Source organism: Gambusia affinis, linkage group LG19, assembly GCF_019740435.1.
Source record: "Gambusia affinis linkage group LG19, SWU_Gaff_1.0, whole genome shotgun sequence".
Lineage (NCBI taxonomy): Eukaryota > Metazoa > Chordata > Actinopteri > Cyprinodontiformes > Poeciliidae > Gambusia > Gambusia affinis.
Genome location: NC_057886.1, coordinates 23747640 through 23759104, shown reverse-complemented (window position 1 = coordinate 23759104; position 11465 = coordinate 23747640). Strand labels below are relative to the sequence as shown.

The following is an 11465-nucleotide window of genomic DNA, read 5'->3' as shown; positions in this document are numbered from 1 at the left end:
GGGAGGAGATTATTTACTCTTCCTGCTTCACATCTGATCTGCATCTGCAGAGTTAAAACCATGATTAGCTTCTGTAACCAAGGCAACATGCTTCTGCTTAACCTGAGCTGAATCTGCCTTCTTTCATCCAAGATGCATTAAAACTGGAATTAGTGAGAGACGCACCGAGAGGAGCCAGGATCCTGGAAGTGATGGCTGGATCACTTCCAGGAAGCAGGAATCAGTAACTGACTGGATCAACTGTTCAGGTTAAACGACTGGACAGAGACAAAGCTGCAGGAACACACCTCAGACTCTTCTGCTTGGTTCCTGCTGCTGTTGTAATTCACATATGAAGATGTGAATAAAAGAAAAGTGTAACGTGAGTGAAGGATGTTTACAACCCCAAACATTCCCTGAGCTTCACAGGGTTTCTACGCAGAGTGGAAACGTTTGGAAAAGTATTTAGTTTGTTCCACCAGTTTAGGTTTGGATAAATGTTGGATTATAGAAACAGCCTGGTTTTCCAGACTTAACTGCAGGAAGAAAACTACTAATGAATAATTAATGAAGTGACTGTTACATTTAGTCAGGTTCTTTATCTTCGATTCGCCACATCACACCTGAAGTTTAACGTTTAGTATTTTGTTTGCAGCTCAGTTCAAAAGAAACATTTCACAACTTTTTGGACACCAGAGTTCAGCCAAGCAGAAAAATATCAGATATTCATTCATGTAATGAAAATGTGAATCAATTGTTCTCTGAAGATGTGGATCCATCAAACATAACGGCATCAGGAAAAAATTAATTCAGTCAGAACCAGCTTAATATCCGATTCAACGAGGTCACAACAGCTGGTGGTTCTTTAGACCCAAAAAGAAACGACACCATCAGCAGACAGTTTGCTGCAGGCAGTTTGCTGCAGACTGTTTGCTGCAGGCGGTTTGCTGCAGACTGTTTGCTGCAGGCGGTTTGCTGCAGACTGTTTGCTGCAGGCGGTTTGCTGCAGGCGGTTTGCTGCAGGCGGTTTGCTGCAGGCAGTTTGCTGCAGACTGTTTGCTGCAGGCAGTTTGCTGCAGACTGTTTGCTGCAGACTGTTTGCTGCAGGCAGTTTGCTGCAGACTGTTTGCTGCAGACTGTTTGCTGCAGGCAGTTTGCTGCAGACTGTTTGCTGCAGGCAGTTTGCTGCAGACTGTTTGCTGCAGACTGTTTGCTGCAGGCTGTTTGCTGCAGGCGGTTTGCTGCAGGCGGTTTGCTGCAGCTGCACAGTGATCTGGGATCCACAGAATCGGAGGCACATAAACAAACTGAACTGAATTTTAAACCTCAGTGGTTCCTGAACAACAAAGCCGAGTTTCTTCCAGTTCTGTGATGGATCTTCTTCCACATGTTAAAGTTGAAACTTCTGCAGGATGACCTGATGCCCTTTGACCTGGACCTGGAGCGTCAGGTCAAAGGTCACCAGGTTCTTTGACCTGATGCTGTAGAATCCTCTCCTCTGAGTGTCGGTCAGTCCAACGACGTTGCCTTTAACTAGCGACATTAAAAGACATTCAGCACCAAAGTTTTACATCAATAGTGTCCAAACGTTTTATTGTGAAGGCCAAAACGTTTCTTTGAACATCCCTGATTTAGATGAATGTATGTTTTGTTTGGATTATTGAAAATCCTCAATAAATTGAAACTAGAGAGAACAGACCACATTTCTGCTGTTGCTAAGCAGAAATGCAGCTCTGAAGGTAACTACATGATGAAGATGTGAAATAAAGCAGGACTGTTATATTCATGAGTTTAAGCTCTTCAACCAGCTGAAAAAACAGCAGAGAAAATCCAATTGCAGTGTGTTAACAGCAGCCGATCTGTGACTGTTTAGTTCCTCTTTTCATCTGCTTCTGATGGAGCAGCTGCTGCCTGGCAGCTTTAATCCCACTGCATGGAAACAATCCAGGTTACAGTACGCCTGCTGATCTTCTGTTTTCTGTCATGACACGATTCCTCGCGCTGATCAACTCACATAATACTGTTTTTATTATGCTTGGGAAGCACGGAGAGGGACAAATATATGAAATGTTAAAATCAGACTCACATTTTTTATAAATATATTATTAAAATGATGAAGCGTCAAGCTGCAGAATGCTCTGAGAGGTCACTGAAGAAAACACCCTTTCATGTCGATGGTTTCAGTAGCTCAGATTTCCAGAGGAAGAATTTCAATAAAGTCCTGAAAAATCTGGAAAAAATAAATCTGACTGAAGCATCTTCCAGGGTGGAAACAGATGGACGGACAGACAGACGGCCTCTGCCCTCTGACTGCTGGACCCCTGCAGCTCTGCATGGACAGGTGGGTGTAGATGATGAATGCATGAATATGCAGGCAAAAGGAAAAAAAAAAACACACATTATGGAAAAAAAATCTGTATTTTCAGACCTAAACGCCTGGCTCATAGGATCCAGCCATCTGTTCATTTTTTGAGATAAAGACAGGCGATACTATCATATTGATGTCCTTTGATTAGGTAAAGGCATAAATAAACAATAAGTATTCCATTTTACACTAAGGTTTTACATATTTTAATTATTGGAAAGTTAACATGGAAAAATCTAAAGTTTTTCAAAAATAAGACTGACTTTTCAGTAAAGAATTAAACTCGCTTTAGTTTGTCACTTATACAAAAAACTGTAAATGTAAATTTATGCTTCAACACTCAGTTGTTTTAATAGTTATTGTATGATTGTTAGGAAAAACAATACACCACTGGACACAAGCTTTAAAATTAAAATTCAGTAAGAGCTAAAGATATTCTCTATTATTCAGCATTTTATTTTGTAGCATCTTGTTTACAACCCTTCTGAAACGAGAAGCTCTATTCCCGCCTCCTTTGCGGTAAACTCGTTTTGATTGGCCCAAAGAGCTACCAATAACTTCCGGTAACCAATCAGCGTTAAGAACCGGGAACTTGTTGATGACGTTTATCACTTGCCGGAAGAGAGGTCGCATGTGTCGAACATTTAACGTCCCGTGAAGGAATCTGAAAGCCTCTGATAGGTTATAAACTGATGCAAAGCTGTTCGGAACTGTGCCAGGACTGTTAACGGAGGTAGTTGGGATCGTAAACACCACCTGTCTCGGATATTCTAATGATTAGCTTAGCATGAATAGCTTCCATGTGAGGCTCTGTAGGTTTCTGGTTGTGAACGGCAGAGCTGTAACTGCTGCTACGACGGCTCCACGCCGCGATTATTCTCTTTACCGGACTGTTTTTCACTTTTCCCGGTCAATGGCGACCTCTGGGAAACAGTTCTCAGCGAAGAGGCCGCAGAAGGAGCCACTCCGCCGGCTGAAGACCAAGGAGAGCCGAGACAAGCGGGGAGACGTTCACGGACCGTCCACCGTGTACGTTCAGGTGGTCGGTGCGGGAAGCAGGGACAGCGCCGCATCGCTTTACGTCTTCTCAGAGTACAACAGGTAGGCGCTTCACGTACTTCATATTAGATAAAAGTGCTGGTTTCAGTTTAAGCACGTAAATTAAAGAAGAACACTCTCACGTTTACCTCATCAATTACCCGGTTCCTTCTAGTAGAGTTTAATTTACATACAGCCAGTGAACGTTACTTAATTTGCAGAATCTTTTGGATTTCAGAACAATTTTCCACATTTTGAGCCACAAAGTGATCGTTCTCTAAATGATCCAACATTGCAATTAATAAATCAGTGAAAATAGAGCATAATAACAACATGGTTGGTTTACTGAATTCACCCAAACGTGCTTTATGCTAATTTAGCATTTAAAGACTTCAAAAAAGAAATCCGCTGTAACTTGATGGTGATCTAACGGTCAATGTTTTTGGACTGTGAGTGCACTCAGACATACTCTGAGAAAAGCATGCAGAAAGATTCCCGGGCCGGGATTCAAACCCACAACCTTCTTGCAGCAAAGCAACACCTTTAGCGACTGTGCAGCCGTTTAATAGGAGATTTCTCTAAACTATACTGGATCAAACTAACTGAGAACTAATTACAGGTCATTTAAGTTGGAATGTCTGTAAAAGATATGTTAAAACAAATTAAATGTATGTGATTGTTCTGTCAGATTTCCAAAGATCCACATCAGTAGCTTCAGTTAAATGAACTGATCTGATCCTCACACAAACTATATTGGATCATCTTTATTATTATTCAAGAAGGCTCCAGTCTGTAGGGATAAAAACGCTCCGTCTCTGTGCTGCAGGTACCTGTTCAACTGTGGAGAAGGAACCCAGAGACTCATGCAGGAACACAAGTAAGCTGCACCTGCGTCTCATCCTGGCTGAGCTAACGGCGCTAACACGGATCTGTTTCACCCGCAGGCTGAAGGCGGCGCGGCTGGACAACATCTTCCTGACCCGACTGAGCTGGGAGAATGTGGGAGGCCTGTCAGGTCAGAGGTCATGGCTCGTCTAGAATCACGCTCTCACGTTAGAGTCTGGCGTTTCTTCACAAAATGTTATGAATCAGAGCTGGGACTCAACAGCTTCCACAGAGAAGTGATTGTGAATTTCCACACTGATATTTGAGTAATTCTGTGTCCAGAACTTCATAATTCATTTTATTTCTGGTTTTTATTTTGTGTTTTTTTTTATTGTTGCTTTATTTATTGATCTATTTTGGATACTTAAAGTGTTTGTTACAAAACTAAAGGTTATCAGTCTTTGAGCGGGTAAACTTTCATTATTATTTCAATATATATCAAAACAATAATATTATTGTCTGTTGCAATAAATGCTGAAATAATTCATTAATCAGCAGACTTTGTTCTTTGGGTGTTGATTCTAGTAATGGAGTCATTTTAAATGTAAATCTGTTTTTATAGTAATTTATTTTATAGTATTTATTATAGTTATTAATAAAATGTTTGCATTTTCTGAATCTCCTGCATTGCAGGGATGATATTAACCCTGAAGGACACGGGCGTCCCTGAGTGTGTGCTCTCTGGACCGCCACAGCTTGTGAGAAACCGCAGAACGTTTGACAGTCGGCTGCTCTGAGGCTCCATGGAGAGACTGACGTTCTCCCATCTGTTCATGTTTCAGAGGAACTACCTGCACGCCATAAAGTCCTTCTCTGGGCCTCTGGAGGAGATCAAGCTGTGTAGGCCTGATGTCTCTGAGTGTCACCTCATGTCAGGTTGTGTTTATGGGTCAGGGTGTTCATGATGTCATGTCCTCTCAGCTGTTCGACCGTACACTGAGGAGATGCACAAAGATGAAACCATGACTGTGTACCAGGTGCCCATATTTGGTAAATTCAAAGGATTTTTTATTATTATTCCCTCAGAGTTTGTCTTTTAAAAGCATTCACATTTTCATCCAACTTTTACTGTTTTTGTAGCCAGATCAGGAATAGACAGAGGAAGAAACTCACCGCCGGCCGGCAGCCGCAGATCGCCAAAGAGAGACGGACCGGAGCGCAAAACCAGAGAAGAAAAATCAGGTGAGACGGCTGCTTCAGCCCAGCTGCATCAGAACTGGATCTTTAAAAGTTTAACCAAGAAGCCTGACCCTTAGGATCACACCTCCACCACCGTGCCTGTCAGTTTCTTTAGTTTCCATTTAGTCTTTGGCTAAAAGCCAGGAGCCGTTTCTGCTGCTAGCGCTAGGCTAGCACATTAGATTTGGTTGTATTTACCCAGAATGCCTTGTGCTGTAGTCCACTTCCTGCTTTTGGAGCGGTCTCCGCTCCGCTTGGCGTTCACAAACCGAGCCCAGACTGAGGTTTGGAGGACCAGAGGTCAGAGGTCAGAGGTCGGTTAGGTTAGAGTGGACTGAACAGAACTGGTGTGAATGAAGTGTTGTTGTTCAGGTTCTGGTCTGAATAGTTTTTGTGTCTGAAACGTCTCAGGTGGAGGAAGTGCAGCAGCCAGAGATTCCTCCCTGGCCATCGCCTTCGTGTGCAAGGTCAGCACCGGGAAACGAAGGTTTTTATGTTTGTATGTTTGTTTCTGACGTCCTTTTCTCTCCTGCAGCTTCATCCTAAGAAGGGGAACTTCTTGGTGGCTAAAGCCAAAGATCTGGGTCTGCCGCTGTGAGTCGGTGCCTCGTGTTTTAGTGTCTGACCCAAATCAGGATCCATTTCCCTGATTTGTCCCTAAAATGTTTCTGCAGAGGAACAGCGGCGATTGGTCCGCTCATCAGAGCTCTGAAAAACGGAGAGACCATCAACCATGACGGAAAAGAGGTGCAGTCTGTTTCTGGCAGTAATCAGATTACATCTCCAAAGCGCCGCCTGACCCTTTGCTTGGCCTCACAGATCCGGCCGGAGCAGGTCTGCACCCCGGCCGACCCGGGGCCCGTCTTCCTGGTGCTGGAGTGTCCGTCTGAGGAGTTCCTCCCAGCGCTGGTCTCCAGCCAGCAGCTCAGACGGTAACCGTCGTCCGGCCGGATCCGCTCTGAGCGGCTGCAGCCGGCCGGCGCTGACCGGTCTCTCCTTCCAGGTTCCAGGACGGCGGGACGGAGGATCCGGCCGTGCTGGTGGTCCACATGACTCCCGAGTCCGTCCTGGAGACGGATCAGTACAAAGAGTGGATGGAGAGGTGGGACCCGCACGGTTTAGAACCGGACCGCGTTGTTTCAGGTGGAGTCCAGAGGGTGTGAGTCCGCTCCGGGTTTTTCAGGTTCCCGTCGTCAACAGAACATCTGATCCTGAACGAACACGTCAGCACGGTCCACAACGTCCGGAGCCACAAGATCCAGACGCAGCTCAACATGATCCACCCTCACATCTTCCCTCCGCTGAGAGCCGCCAGAGCAACGGTGCACTTCCTGTTTACAACTTCCTGTTTACAACTTCCTGTTTACAACTTCCTGTTTACAACTTCCTGCTTCCTGTTTACTAACATCCTGTTAGCATTAGCATCATGCTGCTTCAGTTTTCTTCCTGTTGTCCGTTTATATAAAACATCCAGATCATATTTGTATAATTTGTTTGCTATTCTGTAAACATGTTTAGTTTATTTTCCATTTTACTTTAAATGATCAGATTTTGCTCATAACCATATATTTTCTCTCTGTCTAATTTTTAAATATTAATTGAAGCCTCTGATAATAATTTTTTCTTCAGTTTAATTCCTGCTCCGTCTACATCAATGAGAAATGAAATCTGAAGATCAAAGATCATAAATCTGATAGAGGAACTGAATGTTTTAGAAACAAATTAATCTGATTTATTCATATTTTATTTCTCTCTGGAGGTTTTTTCTGTCACTGGATTTTTTTGCAAAATGATTAGAAATGAGAGCAGAACAAACTGAACACTCAACAGGATCACAGTCAGTGATCGTCTTCATGTTCCTGTTCAGGAACCGCAGGCGGCGCTTCGCGTCCCCAACGTCCGAGCCGAGTGTCTGCTGAAGTTCCAGCTGCGACCCGTCATGGAGTGGCAGAGGTTTCCTCCCGTTTGCTCATCTTTTCTCCGCAGCGTTGATGGATTTTTATTTTATTCCTTTTCATTCTGTGTCGTTTGTAGAGACGCCGTTCCCTCCTGCAGCACGGAGGAATTTGTGAAGGAAGCTTCTGAGATTCCAAACTTCCTGGAGGAAGTGGAGAAATGCCGGACGGCCTGTCCAGAGGGTTCTGGTGGGTCCAGACGGATCAGGTTGGATGAATGAATCCAGAGTTTGGTTCTGAAGTGAAGTCTGCTTCCTGCTGCAGGTCCAGCTGACGGATTCCCTCAGGTTGTGTTTCTGGGAACCGGGTCGGCGATTCCCATGAAGACCAGGAACGTGAGCGGAACGCTGGTCAACATCAGGTAGGAGGGCCTGGTGTGTGTGTGTGTGTTCAGGCTGAAGGGTGTGTGTTCAGCTGTGTGTGTGTGTGTGTGTGTGCAGCTCCACTCAGTCGTTGCTGCTGGACTGTGGAGAGGGAACCTTCAGTCAGCTCTGCAGACACTACGGCGACGCCGTGGACGCGGCGCTGTCCAGGATCTCCACCGTCTTCATCTCCCACCTCCACGCCGACCATCACACGGTGAGAACCGCGGCGCCACCTGGAGGTGAGCGTTGGCAGAGCCGTGTGCTAACCCTGACTTCCTGTTCCTCCAGGGCCTCATAAAGCTGCTGCAGCAAAGGCAACGCGCGCTGGTACGTTGGCATGGTAACCTAGAGATGCTCCGATCCCGTATCAATATCTGTATCAGTTCTGATCATTGAAAATAAACTAATTCTAGATCAGAGGTCAGCCATGACTGATCTATTGGATCTAACTATTTATTTATTTGTATTGTATTTAAAATTCCTGTTGGACTTTCTGAACCATTTGCAGTTTATTTTTACACACTGAACGTTTCACTTTATTATTTATTGGCTGTTTTTTCTCCTAACTGCTTCGACTGAACAGTGAATCTGTACTGGTTCAGATTTATTAAATTCATTTGTAATTCAGTAAATTTATGTCTAAAAACAAAAGTTTTCTGTCAGTTCAGAATCAACCGATTCTGAATATCAGATATCGGAATCGGTTCATCGATGGATTTCAGCCGGGATGTTTAATGTGTGTCGTTCAGTGTATCAGCTGACGTGTGTGTGTGTGTGTGTGTGTGTGTGTGTGTGTGTGTGTGTGTGTGTGCGCCTCCAGGCCAGCCTGGGAATCCCCTTCAGCCCCGTCTACCTGGTGGCTCCGGTCCAGATCCTGGCCTGGCTCGGTCAGTACCACGACTTCTGTGAGGAAATCCTGCATCACTTCAGGTTGGTCAACCTGCTGCAGCTCAAAGCGCCGCTTCAGTTTCATCAGAAACCCTGGAACAGAACCAGCGCCGGCTGGAGAGTCTGAGAGTCCACAAGCAGCCAGCCGGGCTCAGCAGGAACCGAACCGGTTCACTGAACCAGTTCACTGAATCTGAACCGGTTCACTGAACCAGTTCACTGAATCTGAACCGGTTCACTGAACCAGTTCACTGAATCTGAACCGGTTCACTGAACCAGTTCACTGAATCTGAACCGGTTCACTGAACCAGTTCACTGAATCTGAACCGGTTCACTGAACCAGTTCACTGAATCTGAACCGGTTCACTGAACCAGTTCACTGAATCTGAACCAGTTCACTGAATCTGAACTAGTTCAGTTCAGTGATTCCCAGTTATGATGTCATTCATGTCTCTATTGTTTGATCATTAACACCTAATAACTTTTTCTTCCTTACAGTCTGGAATAGGATTAAACTTTTCTCCAGATTAGGATGATAATCCTTCCGTTTATTAAACTCGTTATTTCTCTAAATGAAGATGGTCGCTGAAGCTGAGCTGCTGTTTCTTCTTCTGTGGTTTCCAGTCACATCCCCAGCAGGAGTCTGTGTGATGACGCTGATGTTTCCAAGCTGAAGCCCGATCCGTCGCTCCAGTCCATGCTGAGGAAGACCAGCCTGCAGCAGGTCTGCGGCGCCGCCGGCCCGCTCCGTTTCTCTCTCTGTTTCTGATCGGTTCTGCTAATCGACGCTCTGTGTCTCAGTTTCGGACCTGCCTGGTGCGCCACTGCAGGAACGCCTTCGCCTGCAGCTTTGTGCACCAGTCTGGCTGGAAGCTGGCCTTCTCTGGAGACACCATGCCCTGCGACGCGTTCGTCCAGATCGGTGAGCGCCCAGCGCAGACCGGCCGCGAACCGGAGAACCGGACCCGAAGCCTTCAGTTCACTAAAAAAGTTCTTTAATATGTTAATCGAGGCTCTGCTGTCTGTGACTGACGGCGGTTCAGGCTACTGCTAACTTCTTACATTTCTGTGGAAAAAGATCTTATAATCCATTCATTGTGGTTTTAAAAAATCTGGGATGTGAAGAGAGAAATTCACGGTTTGATGTTTTCAGTGTTTAACAGAAGCTCTGAATCTCCCAGCTCCTTCCACTGGGGCCCAGTAGCTCTTCCTTTACTGGCTGTTTGTTCCCAGTCTGCCGGGTTCCTCTGGGGAGCGAAGGGTTAAACGTTGATCTTTGCAGGAAAGGAAGCGACGTTGCTGATCCATGAAGCCACGCTGGAGGACGAGCTGCTGGAGGAAGCCGTGGAGAAACGACACAGGTGAGACGGAGAGCTGATCACTTCCTGATTCTCTGGGACAGTTTTTATAAATCCTTGTTGTCTGGCAGCACGACCTCGCAGGCCATCGGCGTCGGCATGGAGATGAACGCCGACTTCATCATGTTGAACCACTTCAGCCAACGCTACGCCAAGATCCCGCTCTTCAGTGAAGACTTCAGTGACAGAGTGGGAATTTCCTTCGACCACATGAAAGTAAGAATCTCCACGACATGCAGAAGTAAAATCTGACATGAACTCTGGTTTTAAAGATGATTTCTGTCTTCCAGATCTGCTTCAGAGACTTTAAAACTCTCCCTAAACTCACTGCTGCTCTGAAGACGCTGTTTGCTGAGGAACTGGAGGAGCTGGAGGAGCGGCGGGAGCGGCGGGAGCGGAGGAGCCCCGGAGGAGGAGGCTGCAACCAGGCAGGAGCAAAGAGAGGCCAGCAGGGGGCGCCGCTGCACAGCGACGATTCAAAGAGGCTGAAGTCCAGCTGATTCCTCTGCAGGAACAGAAACAATCATTTTATTTATGAAACATTTTAATTTTCCGCAGAAATAATTTTCCTGCTGATGCTGTGAAAATAGTTTGATTTTTGTTGAGCAGAATAAAAATCTTCACACCAAAAATAAATGTTTTTATGAATTTGAGCTTCGACAGGAATATTTGTAATGTGGATAAATAATAATAAAAAAACAGGAATATGGAGTAAAATTATGAAAATGTTTGAATTTTCTAGATTAATATAATTAAGAAGTTTTAACTGGATGATATTCAATGTTCAAATACAGAAATGTACATTAAAGGTTGAATCTTGTGACTTTGTAAAGTCAGTAAATTAAAAAAAGAAAAACTCCAAAATAATCAGAAAAAATAAATAATTTTTCAGACATTTACAACTTAAAAATGCTAAAGTCCTTGAGGGTTAAAAGCTTCAGTCTGTAACTTTAACAAACTTAAATAATAAAACTGTCTATCAGGTTGATTGACAGCAGTAAGCCCCGCCCCCTGGCTCTGATTGGTTGTTGAGTGGCTCATTTCTGCAGGAGACTAATATATATATAAAATTATTTTTTTCTAATTTATAATCTATACATATTTCCCTGCGGAGGCCACATTGTGTTTCCTTCATGCAGCCGTCGGATCCTCGGCGCCAACACAAGAACTCAGTTTCTCTAATTGTTTCATCAAAAGATGGAGAAAAAACCTGAATCTGATGTTCAGCTGCAGATAATCAGCACTTTGTGATCCACAAAATTAAAAAGTAAAAACGAGCACTGGCACACAGACAATGTATTTTATGAAGTTATCACCATATTTTAAATGTTGTTACTTAATTTGAAGTTGAAGTTTGTAAATTAATGCAGACGTGGAAAAACTTGTTTTGTTCAGGTTTCCATGGATCTGAAAAACATTTAGGATTAAAGAGAAACATCTGGAGGAGGAAGAG

At 44.5% G+C, this 11465-nt stretch overlaps 1 protein-coding gene across 2 annotated transcripts; it reads left to right on the top strand.

The window, feature by feature from the left end:
* The first annotated feature begins 2947 nt into the window (after positions 1-2947).
* elac2 (elaC ribonuclease Z 2) lies at positions 2948-10724 on the top strand. Of its 2 annotated transcripts, none has more exons than XM_044100302.1 (24): positions 2948-3445; positions 4209-4259; positions 4327-4397; positions 4901-4965; positions 5050-5107; positions 5189-5257; positions 5348-5449; positions 5858-5913; positions 5982-6040; positions 6121-6193; positions 6266-6378; positions 6450-6548; positions 6630-6768; positions 7314-7399; positions 7481-7590; positions 7666-7762; positions 7842-7980; positions 8055-8093; positions 8587-8696; positions 9279-9378; positions 9456-9576; positions 9937-10015; positions 10084-10228; positions 10303-10724. In XM_044100302.1, the coding sequence occupies exons 1-24, from the start codon at positions 3132-3134 to the stop codon at positions 10510-10512; spliced, it is 2505 nt and encodes an 834-aa protein (XP_043956237.1). In that variant the 5' UTR covers positions 2948-3131; the 3' UTR covers positions 10513-10724. The 2 variants fall into 2 exon arrangements, with proteins under 2 accessions (XP_043956237.1, XP_043956236.1); XM_044100301.1 differs by having other exon boundaries at positions 5348-5451; positions 5863-5913; positions 10303-10718.
* The last annotated feature ends 741 nt before the right edge of the window (positions 10725-11465 follow it).